Source organism: Rhinatrema bivittatum, chromosome 2 (assembly GCF_901001135.1).
Source record: "Rhinatrema bivittatum chromosome 2, aRhiBiv1.1, whole genome shotgun sequence".
Lineage (NCBI taxonomy): Eukaryota > Metazoa > Chordata > Amphibia > Gymnophiona > Rhinatrematidae > Rhinatrema > Rhinatrema bivittatum.
Genome location: NC_042616.1, coordinates 278,144,857 through 278,165,533, shown reverse-complemented (window position 1 = coordinate 278,165,533; position 20,677 = coordinate 278,144,857). Strand labels below are relative to the sequence as shown.

The 20,677-nt window shown below is 44.5% G+C and overlaps 2 protein-coding genes across 3 annotated transcripts in view; one reads left to right on the top strand and one right to left on the bottom strand.

Annotated features, from left to right (window-relative positions):
- Positions 1-796: 796 nt before the first annotated feature.
- Positions 797-17,814, bottom strand: MRPL32 (mitochondrial ribosomal protein L32). 2 transcript variants are annotated; one of them, XM_029589546.1, is made up of 3 exons: positions 17,592-17,814; positions 13,142-13,323; positions 797-1,652 (listed from the first exon to the last, which is right to left on the bottom strand). In XM_029589546.1, the coding sequence occupies exons 1-3, from the start codon at positions 17,707-17,709 to the stop codon at positions 1,398-1,400; spliced, it is 555 nt and encodes a 184-aa protein (XP_029445406.1). In that variant the 5' UTR covers positions 17,710-17,814; the 3' UTR covers positions 797-1,397. The 2 variants fall into 2 exon arrangements, with proteins under 2 accessions (XP_029445406.1, XP_029445407.1); XM_029589547.1 differs by lacking the exon at positions 17,592-17,814 and adding an exon at positions 16,421-16,547.
- A 204-nt stretch (positions 17,815-18,018) lies between these two features.
- PSMA2 (proteasome subunit alpha 2) overlaps positions 18,019-20,677 on the top strand; it is a 41,464-nt gene continuing 38,805 nt past the window's right edge. Inside the window, exon 1 of the mRNA XM_029589545.1 lies at positions 18,019-18,171. Coding sequence (XP_029445405.1) covers positions 18,131-18,171 — 41 coding nt within the window. The 5' untranslated portion in view covers positions 18,019-18,130. The remainder of the gene's footprint in view (positions 18,172-20,677) is intronic.

The window sequence follows — 20,677 nt, the reverse complement described above, 5'->3', positions numbered from 1 at the left end:
GATTGTGATAAATTGCAGGAGGACCTTGTGAGACTGGAAGATTGGGTGCCCAAATGGCAGATTAAATTTAATGTGGTCAAGTGCAAGGTGTTGCATATAGGGAAGAATAACTTTTGCTGTGGTTACATGATGTTAGGTTCCACATTAGGAGTTACCACCCAGGAAAGAGATCTGTGTGTCATAGTGGATAATACATTTAAATTGTTGGCTCAGCGTGCTGCAGCAATCAAAAAAGCAAACAGAATGTTAGGAATTATTAGGAAGAGAATGGCAAATAAAATGGTGCATGTCATAATGACTCTGTATCACTCCATGGTGAGACTGCACCTTGAATACTGTGCAACTCTGGTCGCCGCATCTCAAAAAAGATATAGTTGCACTGGAGAAAGTACAGAGAAGGGGGACAAAAATGATAAAGGGGATGGAACAGCTCCCCTATGAGGAAAAGCTAAAGAGGTTAGGGCTGTTCAGGTAGGAGAAGAGATGGCTGAGGGGGGATATGATAGAGGCCTACAAAATCATGAAAGGACTTAAACAGGTACATTTGAATCTATTTATTCTTTCAGATAATACAAGGACGAGGGGGCACTCCATGAAGTTAGCAAGTAGCTCATCTAAAACAAATTGGAGAAAATTCTCACTCAGAGCACGTGGTTATGGCAGTTAATGTAACCGGGTTTAAAAAAAGATTGTCCATAAATTGCTATTAAACAGATGTCCATAAATTGCTATTAAAACAGTAAAGATTAGTAGCTTGGGGGTCTATTCATTTAATGTTTGGGTACTTGCCAGGTAATTGTGAATTGGTTGGTCACACGATATGGGGCTTGAAGGACTTTGTCTGACTCAGTATGGCATATCTTATGTTCTTACCTGCTGTTTCTTGCATTCCGCCCTACAATAAGGAATACACTTAAGTCTTGCCCTTCCTGCTGCTGTCATGCTTTTGATATTTTCAGAACATAGCTATGGAGCTGATTTGTACTCCTGGTAAGACTAAGCATCTTTTGCATATTTGCCAAAAAAAATACAAATTCCTAACAGATCAATCCAATTGACATGACTTGGCCAATTTCAAATGAACATCACCAAACCACAAAGCCAACATTTGGCCCTCAGACTATACAAATCAGCCCCTGCATGTCCATGCAACAAGTCTCTCTTAAGCACTCTGTCCTGGACTGGCATCTCATAGGAAGGTCAACATCCACTGCGAGTTTCTAAACAGACAGCTATGACGCACGTCTGGATGGTGGCAGTTTCCTTCAGACGTATCAACTGCATTACAGAACTAAAATGATAAAAGCAAATTCCATTGTATTTATGTTTTCTTTCCTGTAGAAATCCACTACTGTATTTATTTAGAGCAAATAGCCTCTGCTGCTGCATTTTTGTAATCAGTACAAAGTGAACCATGATGGGCGTTTTCGGGGTCTTTCTATGATCCTCTTCCCTTGGTCCTCAGCCGAGGGTTTTTCCCCTTCATAGAGGATGAGTGTCTCTACCGTGGCAGCTCGAAATGGTCCTCCTTCCTCTGCTTTTATCTGGCCTCGGATCATGGCGGTCTCCCGGTGAACCTTCTCATAACAAAACCCACAAAGGACATGTTTCTGTTTCAAATGTCCACATGAGGGACACATGTCAATGTTGGTCTAAAAAAAAAAAAGAAGGTTTACAGATTCAGAAAATGTTTACCATACAGAGAGGATTTAAAACACAAGTGACACACTGGTGGAAATGAGTGAGAGCTTTCAGTGTGAGCAAGGCCTATTCCTCAGACTCAAATCTGCTAAATTCCTGCACCATGCAAATTATTTGCAGATACTCAGTACATGTTTTCTTTTTTAAATTCTGAGGAAAAAAAAATCATATCTGGATCTTTTCCCCAAAGGATTTACTCTTGTGTATAATTGTGTAAATGACCAAATTTCACAGGCTAGCAATCCCAGTGATTCTATTGGGTTTGATACTTCTTTGGTTAAAAAGAGATGTCTCTTTGCCACTCCCTATCTAGCTCTCATCCAAAAGCCTTCATTCAGAGTCCATTATTTTATCCCAGTTTTCTCCCATGTATGCCAAAAACACAGTGACCTTCTGTGGCTGGGAAAAGAAGATACATGTAATTCCAGTGTTGTCCTTTGGGCTACTTTGTTTTTGCCATGGGCTGAGTGTGCTATCAAAACACAACCCCTTCCATCCAGTAATCTCGAAGACCAGAAATTTTAGCATTTGATATTTATATTTTTCAAAAGTATCTCTTGTTTCTAGAAGACTGAAAAATCCTCCTGAAAGAATTGTGCAAGATCAGCCTGCCATCAACTTCCTCTATGAGGAAAGAAATCACCATAGCAAAAATGTGAGTGAAATGGGAAAAAAAAAATTGCTAGGAGGTAAATTGAGGGAACAAGACTTTTCAGGTCAGTCACAGAAAGGAAGAAAGCCAGAGCTGCAACTACAAGACTGAAAGGTAATGAGAAGAAATGTGTGGAGGGAGACAATGAAAAAATAGAAAATGTTAAAAAAATATTTCAGTTTGATGTTCACCGAAGATGACCTTGGGGAGGGGCTGCTGATGGCTGGCAAGGATACATATATGAGAGTGGGGTAGATACCATGACATATACCTTTGCAAGCCAATATATATGTGTCATTTGTAATCCACACAAATCTGACTCCCTCAATAGTCAGATTTGTGTGGATTACAAATGACACTTATACCGATTGTTCCAGACAATATGTTTACTGCAAATCAGTACACTCTTAAAGTAAATTTTCTAAGTCACAATTCATTATTTCTCTGCATTTTTTGTAAAATAAAGTATGAACCTGAAAAATGCTGCTTTGCATAAGTATTCAACCCTTTCAGACTATTACTTGGTAGAACCACCTTGAGCTGCAATAACAGCTTTAAGTCTGTTAGGTAAGTTTCTACCAGTTTTGCACGCTGTTTGGGAATGACTTTTGTCCATTCTTCCTGGCAGATTTGCTCCAGGTAATCAGGTTGGTTGGATGACACTTATGGACTGCACTTTTCAAATAATGCCACAGATTCTCAGTTGGCCTGAGATTTGGACTTTGACTTGGCCATTGTAGAACCTCCTTTTTGTGGTTCAACCACTTCTGTGTTGCTTTGGCCTTGTGCTTAGGGGATCATTATCCTGCTGAAAGGTGAACTTTCTTCCAAGTTTTTAGCTTTTTAGCAAACTGAAGCAGGTTTTCTCGTATTATCTCCTTGTATGCTGCACCATCCATCCTTCAATTTTAACAAAATGCCCAGTCCCCACTGAGAAAAAAAGCATCCCCACATGATGCTGCCACCCCCATGTTTTACTATTAGGATGGTGTTTGCTGAGGAATGGGCAGTGTTAGGCTTGTGCCACACAGAGTTTTGAATTTGAGCCAGAAAGCTCTATTTTTGTCTCCATCAGGCCAGAAAACTTTATCCCACATTTTAGGTGAGTCACTCTAATGCTTTCTGGCAAACTCCAGATGTGTTTTGATGTTGTTTCTCCTTCAGTAATAGTTTCCTTCTAGACCCCATCCCACGCAGGCCAGTTATACACAGAGCACTTGATATGGTTGACTGTCTCAGCCACTGAACTCTGTAGCTCCTTCAAAGTGATTGTTGGCCTCTCTGTGGCTTCCCTCAGAAGTCTTCTTTTTGCTCTGATGCTGTATTTTGAGGGACGGCCTTGCTAGGCAGTGTCTGGGTGGAATGATGCAGCTTTCATATCCTCACAATTGAACCAACAGTGCTCACTGGGATATCCAAGCATTTGGCTATTATTTTGTAGCCTTTGCCTAGCTTGTGCATGTCTATAACTATCTTTAATTTCCTTAAAATGCGTTTTGGTCTTCATTTTTACAGCTTTCCTTCAGATTCACAGTCTGGTATGGAATTATGGAGTATTTTATCCAGAAAAGATGACCTTTAATGATTCACAGGTAGAGGCCAACTGTAAGCCAACTGATAGGGCAATATCTTCCATCTGTACAAAACTTGGAGCTTCCACTGCACAGAGGTTGAATACTTATGCAAGCAGCATTTTTCAGTTTTTAATTTTATAAAAGATGCAGAGAAATAATGAATCGTGACCGAAAAATTGGCCTTTAAGAGCATCCTGGTTTGCAATAAACATACCATCTAGAACAATCTGTGTAAGTGTCATTTGTCATACAAATCTGCTGACTTTTTAAGGGGTTGAATACTTTTACAAGCCACTGTGTATAGATCTAGGTCTAGAGATCTATCTAGAGACAGAGATCACGTAAGCTTATGCTTCCAGCCTGTCAGAGCAGCACTAGAAGCACTGACAGTGGGGCAGAAAGTCCCTTGCTCCCAGCACAGATAAAAAAGGTAATGGCTGAGATGGGGAGGGTTAGAGGACAGCAGGCAAGCACCATGATTCTTTGTTGTGGGTAGGGGGAGGAATGGGGAGGAAGCTGAATAGCATGTTTTCTGATTGGGACCAGGGACTGATATGCAGGGCTCTTCAGTTTTAAATAGGTTTGGGGGAGAGGGAGGTTGGTGGGAGTAAGAGACTATGGCCTGGCAGTTAAGTAAAATGTAGCGTGTTATGCAGCCACACCAAGCCGGATATCAATCATTTAACCGGCTATATTCAAACATAGCCAGTTATGTTTTTGTAATCCAGCTATATATAGCTGGATAACTTTAGGTTTGTTATATTCAGTGGAACTTTTATCCTGCTGAATATCCCGGATAACTTGTCCACTAACCGACTTACAGGCCGATACAGTAAAGCGCGGCTGCGGTTACCCTGTTTCTAACCCGCTTTCTACCCACAATTTGGCCGCGTAAGTCTAACCCATGATTCACTATCCGTTTTTACCAATCTTTACCGCTTCTTTAAATCGACGCGTATCCCTTTCCGCCCGCAGCATGTATATGATATGTAAACGATCGGATTAGCTATTCCCTCCCATACAGTAACGTGCGGCCCGATTATCGCCTTTTTAACCAACTGTTTTGCCGCGTCTTTAACCCGCTAATTTACCGCCTACCCTGATGTTAGAGGGATGTGACAGCAATAGGCAGGCTCTGGTCAAATAAGTGGGTGGGTTGGAGCAAGCGAGTAACATGGTGTGGCCTGGTTCTCCTACGCTCGGGCATCAGGGATTGCCAGTCCTCTTTCCCCCCATCCGGAAGCAAGGCGCAGGGTGAAAATCGACTCGACATGTTAAAGCAAATAGAAATTGTAACAAAAGTAAACTTACTGCATGCTACCAGCAGCCCCAGTCCTCTCTCCCCTCCTCCCGAGGCGCCCACCGCGGCTCCCCTGCCTCCCAGGGGCAGCCGGCGGCGAAAGCGGCTTCCAGCAGCCCCGCCGGCGAAGGTGCATGAACGCACGTCCAATTTGGGCGCTCAAGCAGCGAAGGTGCATGAGCGCACGCCATGACCTCTGACGTCCATCCAGACGGCCGGCGTCATCTTTAAAAATGGCGCGGGCCATCCAGTGCTCCTACCATGTGACAGGGGCCGGCCAATGGCACGGATACCCTGTCACATGGTAAGGGCAAAGGGCCATCGGCGCCATTTTGATTAGTGGCAGCCGACAGCGGGAGATCGCTCCTGGGACTCCCACTGGACCACCAGGTACTTGTAAAAAAGTTTTGGGAGGGTTTATGGGTTATTTGTGTGCCGTTTTTCCCGCCCTCCCCCAAAAAGATAAGAGAACCCCCCCGAACAATTTTGTGGGGTTTTCCTATCGGTTTTGGGGAGCCCCCGATTTCTGAAGATTTTGAAAATATCGTACGATATTTTCAATTGTCAGAAGCACGATTCACATCCCTAGTTATAACTCATAACACCTTGCTGGGCAGACTGGATGAGCCATTTTGAACTTGATCAGCCATCAGTTACTATGTTACTATATCGAGGAGCTGAGGTACTGAAGTCGGTCAGTCAGCTTAGGTGTGAAAACTTGCTAATTGATCCTAAACTAAATTCTCATCTTGCATATGGGGATTTATTATGCCTTAATGGTATTTCCATTCAACTGAATGCAAAATAAATTCAGATAATCGGACATATACTCAAACACATTTTCACCAAATTAAATATTCTCCAGCTATTCATTAAACCATGGTATAGCTAGACACAATCTTCTCGCTTTTTTTTTTTTATTCATGTTCTTGTATCAGCTAGCAACAAATAAGCAGGGGTGGGGGTGGGGGTAGAGAAGGGGTAGCAGGTCACAATACCAGAGTCCTCCTGTTGCCACCCCAGCAGGCCAATTGGAGGACATGCTGCTAAGAGAAGGAGGTGCCACAAAGTAAGGAGTTAGCGTGAGAGGCCTGAAAGGTCTTGTGAGGAGGACTTAACCTAGCCCCTCCCTCCCAACACCGAAGGATAAGGGACACCTTGCAGCACAGGTTCCTTACTTAACCTGCTGAGGAAGACGACTGGTGGTGCTGCAAATCCTCCAATCAGCCTATTGGGATGCAGACGTCGCGATAGTTGGGGAGGAGAGGGCCAGGAAGAAGAGGTGAAGGCATCCCTTGAACTCCACGTAACATCTTTCCTCACCTTCACATTTTTTTTTTTTTTTTTTTAAACGCAACTAGGAAACAGCTACAGGAAAAGCAAAGTAGGTACAATATACTTTATTGCATTTTCTTTCCTTTGGGATATGAATTAGCAGTGGAAATACACATTTTGGGGTATATTATTTTATGCAAAGCAAATATTTTAAAAAATACCCCTGAATTACGATGAGTTAAGTTTGTAAAAATACTTGACCAAGCTTATCATCCTTTAATATATCAGTGCCTAACTGACATAATATAAAGCCACATTTACATGTTTGTAGTAAAACAGAGTTATGTGAAGTGGTAATATAATAAAAACTCTGTGCACTGTTGAAGTATGAATGTAGTGGCTTGTTAATAGTTTCAATGTCATGGCTGCTATCTTCCCTTATAAAGCAAAAGATGCCAATTCCCTAGGGATACCGTGTTATTAAAACAGTATATCAAGATGACATCAAGTTATAAGGGTAGCATGTGACCTTAGCACTTTGTACTGGTTTTATCACAGTATTTTATAGAAACCTACATATCTCTCGTAATGCTAGACAGCCACAAGAAACAAGTCAATCTTACATGCCACTTGCCCTGCCTATGTAGACAAGTTATTTTAGGCTTTATTCAGCTAATGACATCAATATCCATTTCTCACAGCCTTCTGTAAGATCCTCTGCAGCTGTAGCACACAAAGATGCAGGAGCCTGATCTAAACCTCACTATGGGACCTCATTTGAAAAAGACTGGGACAAATTCTACGACAGAAACTATTTGAAAAATTAGCATGCCACATGCGCCTGAAAATAACCACCCAGTTGCTTGCACTGAATGGAATGCATCTGTTCTCTCCAAGGCCAGAATGGCAAACTCTGTGGTCCTTGAGTACTACAATGAATGCATAGCCACAGATAGATATATTTGATCAATAACGCAGGTTCAATTTTTATAGTTTGGCTATTTTGAAAACCAGACCTGTTTGTGGCATTGGGGGACTGGAGTTCATCATCTCTGTCCTAAGACAAAACTCTCAATCACCTCCCTCCAGCCCATGATACTCACACCCATACATACATTCTCTCATGGCTCCACAGCCCAAGACTTTCATTTGTCACAGCTAGGCTAGCTGCAGGAATGTAATTTTAAGATATACGGTTTTGAGACTGCTGCGATCTTATCTTTAGCAAACCTTACAGCTAAAAGTAATGTTGGTTTTCTAATTATGAAAGCAGTTAAGTAAAATGATTAAAAAGCAATGTTCTTAGTCTCATGAAAGCTATCATCTACTACCCAGCTATGTTACAGTCATTAAAATAAGCTACACAAAAATGAATAATTAGGAGTCAGAATACATAAAATGACCAAAGATGCTATGTAAGGTCAGATAATTGCACTGATCCTCAGCTCCCTATGTCAAACTGTAACCGGGAGTAATTATCTAGTGGTAGAGTCAACTATTTTGCACCTAGAACTCAAATGATGTCTGGGGGTTCATCTATATAGTTTTTACCTGAAACATCTGGGAAAAGCAAGTTTGCTTACCATAAACGGTGTTTCCGTAGATAGCAGATGATTTAGCTATGCTGTATGGGAGCGCGTGGGGCGACATTGGTAGGCAGAGCTTCCCTCAATGAGTCACAGAGCTTGAACTCTGTGCATCTGCGTGGTGTGTTCACACGCGAATCAGCCATCTCTCTCTCAGTTTCTTTGTAGCCAAGACTGAAGGAAGTCAATTTCCCCTGTATGGTTTTTTTTGGGGGGGTTTTTGACGGTCTAGGGAGAAGGGCAGGTACACATGGCTAAATCATCTATCATCTACGGAAACACCGTTTACGGTAAGCAAACTTGCTTTTTCCCGTCAATAGCAGGCTGATTTAGCCATGCTGTATGGGAGTCCCAAGCTAGTGACGGCGTCCTGTTGTTGCTTCTTTTGGATAGTGCAGGAGTCATCTGTAGACATGTAGACAGTCCCATCAGCATTGTAGGTGTGACAAGACTGCTGAACCCAGTGCAGCATCCGAAGCAGACTGCTGTTGTAAACAGTAATGTGTCGTAAAAGTATGTAGAGAAGACCAAGTGGCTGCTTTGCAAATGTCCAGGAGTGGAACCTTGTGGAGGTGAGCCACAGATGCGGTGGTGGTTCTGATCTGATGCGCTTTTGGCTTAGTAGCTAAGGGCAATGAACGTTTGTCATAACAAAACTGTATGCAATGAGACAACCAGGAAGCAATTGTTCTTTTTGAAACTGGTTGTTCCGGAGTATTAGGATTGACGGAAAGAAAAAGCTGAGGTGGTCTAGACTTGGAGTCTATTCTTTGTTTGTAATAAGCTAAAGCTCGCTTGCAGTCCAATGAATGCAATTGACGATCCCTGTTCAAGTGATGAGCTTTTGGTTTGAAGATAGGCAGGGTGATTGTCTGATTTAAGAGGAACCCCGAAACCACCTTTGGCAAGAAGGAGGGATGAGTGCGAAGGGTTACCTTATCATGGAAAAATTCAAGATATGGAGGGTAGTGAACTAATGCTTGGAGTTCACTAACTCTTCGTGCAGACGTAATGGCCACTAGGAAGATTGTTTTCCAGGTGAAATATTTTATATGAGCCTGGTCCAATGGTTCAAATGGTGCTAACATCAATTGTTCCAAAACAACATTCAAGTCCCATGGGATTGGTGATTTCAGTATTGGCGGCCGCAAATGGAGCAATCCCCGCATGAATCATGAGATTAAAGGGTGCTGGGAAATTGGAACCCCTTTGATCGTGCAGTGGAAAGCCGCAAGAGCACTGACATGTACCCGAACTGATGCCGTAGCTAGTCCTGACTGTTAGAGGTGATGTAAGTAGTGGGGAATGTTAGTCACCTCTGTCGAAAATGGATTAAGTTGTCGTTGATGGCACCATTGTGAATATTGGTGCCATTTTCCTTTTATAGTTTCGCCTGGTGGAAGGCTTTCTAGAAGAGAAGTATGTCTTCTATATGTGTTGGAAGGTCAAGATGACTCAATATTTGCCGTTCAATCTCCACGCTGTTAGGTGAAGGGAGTGATGCATCGGGTGTAGGAGAGCTCCCTCTTCCTGCGTTAAGAGATCGGTGTCGGACCCCAGAGGCATTGGATTGGCCACTGAGAGACGGAGGAGATAGGCATACCATGGCTGTCGAGGCCACGCTGGAAACATTAGGATCATATCTGCTACATCCTGCATACACTTCTGAATCGTCCGTGAAATCAGAGGAATGGGCGGGTATGCATATAGTAGGCCATTCGTCCATGGAATGAGAAAGGCGTCTGGAGCATAATCGAAGTTTGCTGGGATAAATGGAGCAAAAGCTAAGGACCTGTCGATTGTCTTCTGTGGCAAATAGGTCTATGGTTGGGTAGCCCCATTTGTCAAAGAGATTTTTTGCAATTTGCGGGTTGAGCATCCACTCGTGTGAATGAAAAATTCTGCTGAGACGTCCACTGTGGTATTGTCGAGGCCTGATAAGTAGGTAGCTTGTAGAGATGTTCATCATCTCCGTCCAATGGAGAATGCGAAGGGCTTCTCGACAAAGATTTCACGAACTGGACCCGCCTTCCTTGTTTATATAAAACATGGCGACTTGGTTGTCCGTGTAAATCATGAGCCGTTTCTCTGCAATGTGCGAGGAGAAGGTTTGAAGGGAATTCCAGATTGCTCGAAGTTCGAGTAGGTTTATGTGGAGTTTTGATTCTGCAGGGGTCCATAGACCTTGAGTTTTTAAGTCGGTCAGATGTGCCCCCCCAACCTTTCCTGGAGGCATCTGTGGTGAGTATCAGCTGATAAGGAGGTAGCCGGAAGGGTGCTCCCGTGGAGAGGATGGAGCGGGAGAGCCACCATCTAATGTCCTGCTTCATAACTGCAGTAATTTGAACTCTCGAGGGTGGGAGGAAGACCTAGTCCTGCTTGGTGTTGAACCGAACTCCCAGATACCCTAAGGACTGGGAGGGTTTGAGACTGCCTTTGTCCATGTTCATGACCCAACCAAGTTCATGAAGCAGGGAACTCACCCTGCTGGTCACCTGGAGACTCGGACAACTCTGCCTAGATCAACCAGTCATCCAAGTAAGGGTGCACCAGGATCCCTTCTTTCCTCAGTTCCACCGCCACGACCACCATAATTTTGGAAAATGTTCTGTGGGGCGGTGGCCAGGCCAAAGGGCAAGGCCTGGAACTGATAATGGCAGCCCAACACCACAAAGGGTCTTGTCTTGTCGATTTGGAATATGAAGGTAGGCCTCCAAGAGGTCCAGGGAGGTTAAGAACTCTCCCAGTTGCATGGCTATTATGATGGAACGTAGAATTATTCACAGATGACAGTTGATGCACTTGAGGTCCAGGATGGGGCAAAAGGAATCCTCCTTCTTGGGTATGATGAAATAGATGGAATAATTCCCCGTATTTCCCTGGGGCGTAGGTACTGGAATTATAGCCCTCAACTTGAGAAGCCTTAAGGTAGATTCCACTACCAGCTTCTTGTGCTGGGAGTGGCACGGAGACATGAATATGTCCAGAGGAGTGATGCGAAACTCCGGCGCATCTCTTTCATTTATCATATCCAGTATCCATTTATCCGCGATCTCGACCCACTACTGGTAGAAGAAGGATAGTTGATCACCTATCTCCTCGTCCAGGATGGGTCGGCAAAACTTCATTGGGAAGTTCGGGACAAACCTGAACCCGAACCAGCTCCTCTTTGGTTGTCGACTTCGAAAGGACTGAGACCTTCCCAAGGACTGAGATGTCTGAAATATCGAATTTGTGTAGGGCCAAAAGCACTGGGAGCCCCTGGGCTGATCCCTCATAGGCGAGGGGTGCTGCAACTTCTCTCTCTTATCTTCTGTTAGCTGAGGCATTGGAGATTCACCCCATTTACTGGCCAGCTTTTCCAATTCACTCCCGAATAGGAGGGATCCCTTAAAGGGCATCTTTGTGAGGTTTACCTTACAGATTGTGTCCGCTGTTCAATTTCTCAGCCATAGCTGTCTTCTGGCTGCCACCACTGAGGCCACTCCTCTGGCTGAGGTACAACTAGGTCAGAGACTGTGTCCACTATAACAGCGGCGGGGGCTCCATAGCCTCTCTGGAATGCACCCCTGAGTTATCTGCAATACAAATGAGCACAGCACATTTGCATTGCAGGGACATGCTAATTTTATTTTATTTTTCTTTATATATTTTTTTTTAATTATAGGTAATTTATTTATATTCTCCTTTCTGGCACTTCAGAGCAGATTACATTCAGGTACTGTAGGCATTTGTTTAACATACACATACTGCACAGGAAAAATGGAACAGTACGTCTAGGATATGTTTCGTCAGGAGCTAATTCTGTCATGGCACCAATGAGACAATTAAGGAGTTCAATCAGTTCCTCCGGAGATCTCCAAGGTTATAATTGTGGAGGTTTTGTCATCAGCGATCCTGGAACTAATGCTCTTGACTCCGCCCCCTCAGGAGGGGCAGCATTGTTTATACTCTTGTTGGAAGCCAGTTTGGATAACAGCCTGCATGCCTTTGCTCTATATCTTGCCGATTCTATAGTTTCTGTCTACGAATCACATGTCTGGAGCCAGAGAGACTGAGAATTGCAAATTGGGGATTCTCCCCCCAGCTATAAGAACAGCCATCAATGATTTGGTGAACTGAAGTTCAAAGAAAACTTTAATGCCCCAGAAAATTCTGACAGCTCTGCAAACTTACAAACAACTCCCTTTCAGGTCGATACAGTAAAGTGTGCTCCGTCGGAGCGCACTGTCAGCCTGCTCTGGACGCGTGTTTTCCCTTACCCCTTATTCAGTAAGGGGAGGAAAACACGCGGCCCACCCGCGGCACCTAATAGCGCCCTCAACATGCAAATGCATGTTGATGGCCCTATTAGGTATGCGCGCGGGATCAGTAAGTAAAATGTGCAGCCAAGCCGCACATTTTACTCTAAGAAATTAGCGTTGATCCAAAGGTCTGCGCTAATTTCTTCCTGCGCCAGGAAAGTGCACAGAAAAGCAGTAAAAACTGCTTTTCTGTGCACCCTCCGACTTAATATCATAGCGATATTAAGTCGGAGGTCCCCATAAGTAAAAAAAAAAAAAAAATTTGAATTCGGCCCGCGGCTGTCGGGCCGAAAACCGGATGCTCAATTTTGCCGGCGTCCGGTTTCCGAGCCCGTGGCTGTCAGCAGGCTCGAGAACAGACGCCGGCAAAATTGAGCGTCGGCTGTCAAACCCGCTGACAGCCGCCGCTCCTGACAAAAAGGAGGCGCTAGGGACGCGCTAGTGTCCCTAGCGCCTCCTTTTCCCCGTTTTTCCCGGTCACCTCATTTAAATACTGAATCACCCGCACCGGCGAAGGGCTGGTGCGCGCGCCGGGAGAGTGGGCGTTCGTCCGCTCTCCCGCGGTCTTACAGTATCGACCTGTTTGGGAGCAGGAGAAGAAAAACTGAAAACTATTTCCACTTCCATCCTATGTCTATGAAAACCTGCTTAGTAAATGAGGCCCCAAGCTATTTCATTTTTTATTTTTCCAGCAACAGAAGCTGCAGAAGGGAAAAGCAACCACAACATTATCACAGCTGGCAAATTACCTTAACTTTAATCAGCTTTTTGGGGTTTCTTCTCCTGCAGCGATTCACTTCAATGGTGCGTCTCTTCTTGGGTGCTGCCATCCAAAAGATGCTGTCCAAAAAGCTGGGCACTTCATCCATTTCAGCGTCTCCCAGTGCCAGTTCAGGAACAGTGACTGGAACTTGTACTGCTAGGGCTGGGGCTGGTATGAGCAACGGAAATGAGAGAGTCAAAACTGTTTTAATAAGCATTTAATCTTTTTTTTTTTAAGTTAACAATGACAAACCAAGTAGGTGAATACAATAAAAGTTGAATTACATAAATAAATCGTGACAAATCCCACTGAAAAAATTCACAAAGATTTATAGAAAATGAATAGCACGTACACTTGTATAATTTCATATAAAGTTATATAGTAACAGTCCTATTATACAACCATCAGCTATCTGATTGAACCAGTTATCCACAGTGGTGACTGATGCCCTGAAGCTGGTTAACTCGTTAACCAATCAGCATCAGCTGACCTTTTTGGACTTTGAGAGCATCTGTCCTCAGTCTTTTTTTTTTCCTTCGGGCTGGTCCCACCTCCACCTTGCCTCTCCCATAGACCATAATTCAGCAAATACCTGACCTACCCCAGGTCCCAAGGTACTTGGATAATAAGCCTATTACAGTAAATGACCCAATTCAATGACCCAATATAGGTTTTGTCTGAAGATAGACTGCATCAGTGGAACATGAGATGTTAGAAAAAATATGACCGAGTCTGATAGGTTGTATTCTCCGGGAACCAATAATCAGTAACCTCCAGGCTCCCCAGATTCTGCAGTAGCGAGACACACAAGAGACATAACATTAAGCCTGTTGCTGCATAATTTGTAGCCCGTCACACAATCAAGAAACCTGAAGCTCCCCTACTGCATAATTCAGTCATCTGAATGAAGCTAAATGCTACTTGCAGGACTGATTCAACATCATGCCTGCCTGCCTTCTGTCTCGGCTCTCTGTTTCCTGCTCCAGCTTCTCCACTCCCAAGCAACATGAAAGGAAAAGGAGGGTTTAGGTTGATGCTAAGACTGGAGCACTTAGAGCATAAAACAGCCAGTCTGCCTAACACAGCCCCTTCCCTTCTTGAAGAAACCAAGAAAGGGGAGGGGAGGTGAGGGTGAAACAAACAGAGCATGCAGTCAGAATATATGATCCCTCAAAGATCTCCTAAGTCAAACTAAATATAATTTCTATACAATTCCTGGATGGATGGCCAGATGTACATTTAGAAAAATTGCATCTTTATACAAAAGGTTGTCACACTTGCATATGTGACTAGCCATAAACCAGTGGACAAAAACCTGGAAGACCAAGACCGGGATTAGGTTTTGGAAGTCTGTGCCTGCTCCTGTCTCACAGCTGGCAGAGATGAATATACAATGAAGGAGATTATAATTTAATTCATGCGTTTATATCAAAAGAGCTCAAAGCTAATACACAGAATAATGTGACTGTATAGATCATAAAATGGATAGATGGTAACAGAAACAAAACTGACAAGTTTGAAACTTCTGAACAGTAATCCCAATCAAAGGTTTCAACCCTAGCCACTGTCAATTTGTATATCATTCATTCATAATTCTGTTGGTTTAAAAAAAAATCTAACATGTTGAGTATCTCTCACATTTACTTACTTCATTGCCTGCATCAAAAATGGCTGAGACTACCAACCCTTAGGAAGCTTCCTTGGGAAATTTAAATATGCATAGGGAATCACTGGTGTGCCTTATATTTGAATGCATTTAGAACACTACATGTGGCCACCTCTGGGAAGGACAGTATAGCTATCTATTTGCTTCGATACTCAAAATCTCATGCCTCAACAAATTGGTTAATCTATAAGGTGCCACTCACTTCCTTTCACATTTGCTACACCAGACTAACACAGCTATCACTCTGAAAATATTATCTGTTTCACCTTCTGATTTGTATGACAGCTTCCAGAGGGGAAGGGGAAAAAGGCGGAATGTCATTGCTGTTATGTTTGTTGCACTGAAGCAGAGGGGAATTTATGAAAATTTGCATGAAAAGTCAGGGGAAAGAGAGATTTAAATGAGTCTCAAGAGCTCTCTTGGCTTCTCATTGAGTGCTCTAAATGGTTAGTGCACAGCTTTTCCTGTATTGCTGTAACAGACATTACAGTTCAGAACAAATGTACAAAAAATACTGTGCATGTATTTTTTCATACTATCCTAATGTTTATTGTATAGCACTACAGGTATATGCACTTGAAAGTGAAAAGACACTAAAGGTAAAAGGACAAAATCTAATACCATTACCAGTGCTTTTAAAACAAGCACAGAAGGTATACTCTCACTAAGAAGTGAATTTTAAAAGCCTGGCAAATGCATCAATTAGGAGCTGCGTGCACAAGTAGGGCTTACACCCCCCACATATTTTAAAAGCTGCTCACATGTGCACGCAAATCCTGATGCACAAATATCTTGCATTGGGGGAAAAAGGGGGCATAATGTGGGCAGGGCATGGACATTTTGGGTGGGGAAGAAAGATACACATCTCAGAATATGCCCAGGTCCAGTGCTGGGTAACTTCTGTTAAGGTGTGGTATTAAAAGTATTTCCAGGTATCGCTGAAGGATTTGAGGGGTCTGGTTTAACAGGGGGGGGTGGGGGGCAAGGGAGTGCAGGCTAATAAACTAGGGGGGTTTGAAGGATCTAGCGCTAGACTGGGTGAATGGTGAACAACCTCGTGAAACTGGTCATGGTGTCGACATGCACTGGTTATAAAATTCCCTCACACGGCTGAAACCCTACTAATGCAGCTGGGCACGCACAAGCTTAAAATTGAACACACGTGTGCCCAGGCTATTTTATAACATGTGCATATATGTGCATGCATCTTGCAAAATAGCCATGTTCCTGGGTGCACATATGTACACTCCTTTTGAAAGTTACTGTCCTGAATATACAACTGTTGGAGTGGCATTCTTATAGATCTGGTAGTACCTGCTCAACCACTGTGAAATTCTGCAATATATATATGAAAGCTAGTTTCAAAGTTTGTATACCCTAATATTCTAACTGATACTGCCACTTGGGGCCACTACCAGTATTGAAGTCTCATATTCCATGGAATTAGCAGGCACTAAACGCAAAATAAGCATCTGCTATAGCTTTCAGTTTTCAGCTGATGTCAGTTAAGCGCATGACAGGGTATATTTATTTGAAGAGTTTTATATAGAGTCATTCAGAAACGTTAAAATAACATGGGCTATAGTTAGTTACTCTTACCATGGAATGTTTGGCTATAAAGCCAAGTTTTCACCTGCTTCCTATGGAGGCGGTAGCTTTCATTTTGGCAAAGCATTTGTGGTAGTAAGTTCCACAGGGAGGGGCATAGTCCTAAGAAGGCTCTACATCAGATGTTACAGCACTTTAGGTAAAGGAGAGCACATTGGAAAACTGTGCACCAGCAGATGACTGCCAATGGAAAGCAACAGAAACAAAGGTTTACAAATAAAACAAATAAATCTCTCTATATAAATAAAGGTTAGATATAGATGTTTTTGGATTAATCTTTATTTCTGTGTATTCAAGGAGGCTAACAGGTAAACACACTACTTAAACCAGCATTCTCCAACCTTTTCGAGCCCAAAAGACTCATATGGTCAACAGAGCTGGTGCCCCACCACTGTCTCTGCAAAATTTTAAAACAAAGAGAGACATACATGAACTTGTCCCAATGGACCAGCTCCCTCCTCATAAAAGTGTGCTCAGTAAGTACACTTCCTTTCTCACTCAGCCTAGCAATAAGACAGAGGGTGGAAGGAGGGAGATGAGGATACTGCTGTGCATACTACACAAAGATGGACCTGGCTATCCATGCGCTGCATGCTGCCCTTTAATGCTACACTCCAGGATGCTTGATTACACATATGGTCTCATAACAGAACTCCTGTGCATTTAAGAGCCACCACTGCTGTCTGGAAGTGCTGAGAGAAGAGCCAGGTGTTGGTTTGGAAAGGATAATCAGATAGTGGTGACTTTTCGTGATACACCTTACCGAGTCTGAAAGGCACACACTGTTTAGGAAACACTAACAACGATCAGCAAGGTAAATTGAAGAGTATGGGGAGGCAAGGGAAGATGAGGGATAGAAAGAGTGGGAGACTGGCTGCAAGGAGAGGAAAGAAGGGGAAAAGGAATAAGCAGAAGAATGGCTGGAGATAGAGTGAGACAGAGCATATTATTCAGAATTGTCAATACTGCATTAATCCGAGGCGGACAAAATGTGTGCTCCGGGGTCAGAATTGCGATTCTACATGCCTATGTGCCATTTTGACAGGCTTCGCCACTAATATGAACAGCTTGGACGAATACTCAAGAGGGTCACATTGCAAACACTGCAGCTCACAGACACAGAGTGCTCTTCCTTCCCAGCTAGAAATCTCCGCGAGCTCACCCCAGGGTTGGTACAGGCCAAGCGCCCGCGCCATCCTCAGCTCCGCGAGCGCCCAACACCGGCGAAGAAAGGGCACCAGTTGAACGAGCCGCTGCTCCCATACCACGAGACGCGCCATCTTCTTCAGCCCTGGGGCGCACGCGTGCTGACGTGCGAACCACACGCACCTTGCAGGTGGATGATAAAGAAAATTACGACCATTGCCGTCGACAACGCCTCTGCGTCGCTCTTGGCCCGCCGGGAAAACGAGTTTTTAAACTTCCCGAGTCACTCCAGAGAAGTAAACTCAATTCTCGTTTACGGTCTTCTAGCCTTTGTCCTCCCTCGTAGGTGTGGGAGTTGTAGTTTTTTCTTCACGGCGGCGGCCCCTACAGTTTCGGTTTCAAAAGCAGGGTAGACTACAATCCCCAGAATGTCGCGCACAGCATGCGGTTTTCCCCGCCCTCTTCCTTACCGTCCAATGAACGGCGGGTCCGGCTGCGCGTGGCGCGGAGCCTGCCCCCGCCCCGGAGAGGACTGGCGGTGGATGATAGTGAAAGATGGCCGAGCGGGGATACAGCTTCTCGCTGACCACCTTCAGGTGAGGGAGGTGCGGCGGGTCTGGGCTCGGGCTCGATATTCCGCGTATATGGCTCGGTTGTCTAGAAATAGGACTAGAGGGAGGGAAGGGAAAGAAAGGGCCGATGCCCGGAGCTTTGTCGAGTCACCGGCCCGAAGGGTGGCGGCGGTGCTGCTGGGCCCCTTCTGCGAAGCTGCTCGGCTCTAGCTCATGCCCCGGATTTCGCCGGTACCGGGGAGGGGAGTGGAGCGGGCGGCTCGGGGTTTCACTTTCGCTTCTGGGCTCGCGTCGGCGTGGGGCCGGCTCGCTGCGGAAGCGCCGTGCTGTGTCACTGCCGGCCCCCAATAGGGGGTGAAGAGGCCTCTGCTTCCTTTACTTGGCTCATTATCGTTTCCATCCTCTGATTTTATTTTAACCGAGTTGTAGTTTAGTAGACTGTACTATGAACTTAATTGTGGCGAGTTAGCAGCTAAGTGGCCTGTATTGCCTTTAGAGGGTCGTGGGATCTGTTCAGACCTAACCTGGGGGTTGTCGTACTGAGTCTGATTTTTAGGATTCCTACTAGGGCGATCAACTTTTCCACCTACCTGGACTGGTCACTTGAGGAGAAGGGAGGGAGGCGCTGCCACTTTCTCTACTTCGCTCCTAACGCTGCCCCTGAACCTGCATCCATAATAAGTACCCTCCAATTTCTGTTGTTCGTGCTATCTTCCTGATACATACTTTCTCATACATATAAATGCTCTCTCTCTCTCACACACAGAGCTCTCACTTAGGCCGGGCTTCCCTATACAGGATTCACTTCCAGGCTGGAGAGAGACAGAGTATGAATCCGACGCTGCATTGCTCTAGGTCTCCACAGCCTTCCTGTCAGGTGGGATCCCTGCTCCATCGCTCTCACCGACAGTCCAACACACGATCCTAGCCTGCACCTCCTGCCATTGGCTGCATGGCACCATGCTTGATTAGCTAAAGCATCTGCGCCTCACATGCAGGGGAGCGAAATCCAGGCCATTAGAACCTGGCAAGTACCCAAAAACTAAGCGGTTATCTCCTCTCCTGTAACTGGACACTTTATAATTAGTTTAAAAACCAGTCTGTCTGGTCCAAAACCAAGACAGTTGGTCACCCTAATACTCACAATAAATAAGTGAGAGATTTGCATACAACAAAGATAATTCTAAGTCTCAAGTGTGTTCATTGTGGATATCAGATTCGTGCTAGGGGTACTCCAGGACTGACTTGAGAAACACTGTGTTATTAGACCATCAGAAAAGATGTCCTCTCTGAGCTTCAAATACCTTTAAAGATGACACAGGGGGACCTGTGTGATCTTGAAGGTCATGTATACAGTACACTTTTTGATCCTTCCTGCAGAATCCTCTTCTTAAGTACTGCAGGAAACCGCAAACTTTGCTTGTTCAAGTCTAAAAGCATAGTTTGGGTCTGCCCATTACTTTCATCTGTTTAAACAAGAAGCTGCTTTCAGTTTCCAGCATGGAGGTGCCTTTTAAATTTCTTTGCTCATTCGCCAGCTTCACTGGGCATGATGTACTAAAGGGCTTTTCTCATTTTCAGGCCAATGCAGTACAGTGCGTTGGGCCTAGCACATAACTTGCTGCGCAGTTGGACACGTGTTTTGGACACACTACAATAACTGCCCATACAATAATGGGATTAGTGTGGCCAAACTAGTGCATAGCTAATAGCACTCATCACATGTAAATGCCATGTAGATGAGGCTATTAACTATAACCCCAGAAGCAAAAAATTACCATGCGCCTGAGGTGCATGTTTTTACTCCCAAAAATTAACACCAGCATTAGGTCTTGAGGAGCCCGAAGCCTCCACAAAAAAAGAAAATAGTGCTATTTTTGTGTAGTTCCTCCTACTTAATATTCTCCCATACAGGTCGATACAGTAACGTGCAGTTAAAGATTTCCCGTCTGTAACGAGCTGGGAGCGCACAATACAGACGAGTAAGGCGATCCAGCAATACAGTCTCCAGTTTCACGCGTCCTTAGCGCTTCCTAAAATAGACACATAACCCTTTCCGCACCCAGCATGTAAATGATGTGTAAATGAACGAATTAGCTGTATAATGAAGGAATTAGCTATTCCCCTCCAATACTGTAATGGGCGCTGATATTATCTCCTTAGTAACCCGCTGTTTTGCCGCGGCCTTAACGTGTTAGTTTACCGCCTCCCCCTAGTAGGAGTTAGGACTGTGAGTCTAGTAACAAATCCATCGACACCACTTAAGATACTCAAACACAATAAAAAACAATTTAAAAAAAAGCGATAGATGATCGAGAAAATGTAATGCTGTGGGACACATAAAACCTGTCAGAAAAAAAAATAAATTTTAAATACCTCTCACTTTCCGAATCGTGCGGTCATCCAGGCAGCGGCGGGAGCCGGAGGGCCGCGTGGGTCCAGGCGGCTGGCGGCGGGAGCCGGGTGTTCCATCGAGGCCGCAGGCGGATGGGCGCGTTTAATCGAGGCCATGGGGGCGGGTGGGCACGCG

What these genes read in the sequence shown, in the direction of transcription:
- MRPL32 (XM_029589546.1), bottom strand. Translation starts at nt 17,709, where the DNA reads ATGGCGCGTCTCGTGGTATGGGAGCAGCGGCTCGTTCAACTGGTGCCC. An exon ending in TGGCCTGTACCAACCCTGGG is followed by an intron (nt 13,324 to 17,591) that starts GTGAGCTCGCGG and finishes TGCTCATACCAG; the next exon opens with CCCCAGCCCTAGCAGTACAA. An exon ending in AAAAGCTGATTAAAGTTAAG is followed by an intron (nt 1,653 to 13,141) that starts GTAATTTGCCAG and finishes TTTTTTTTTTAG; the next exon opens with ACCAACATTGACATGTGTCC.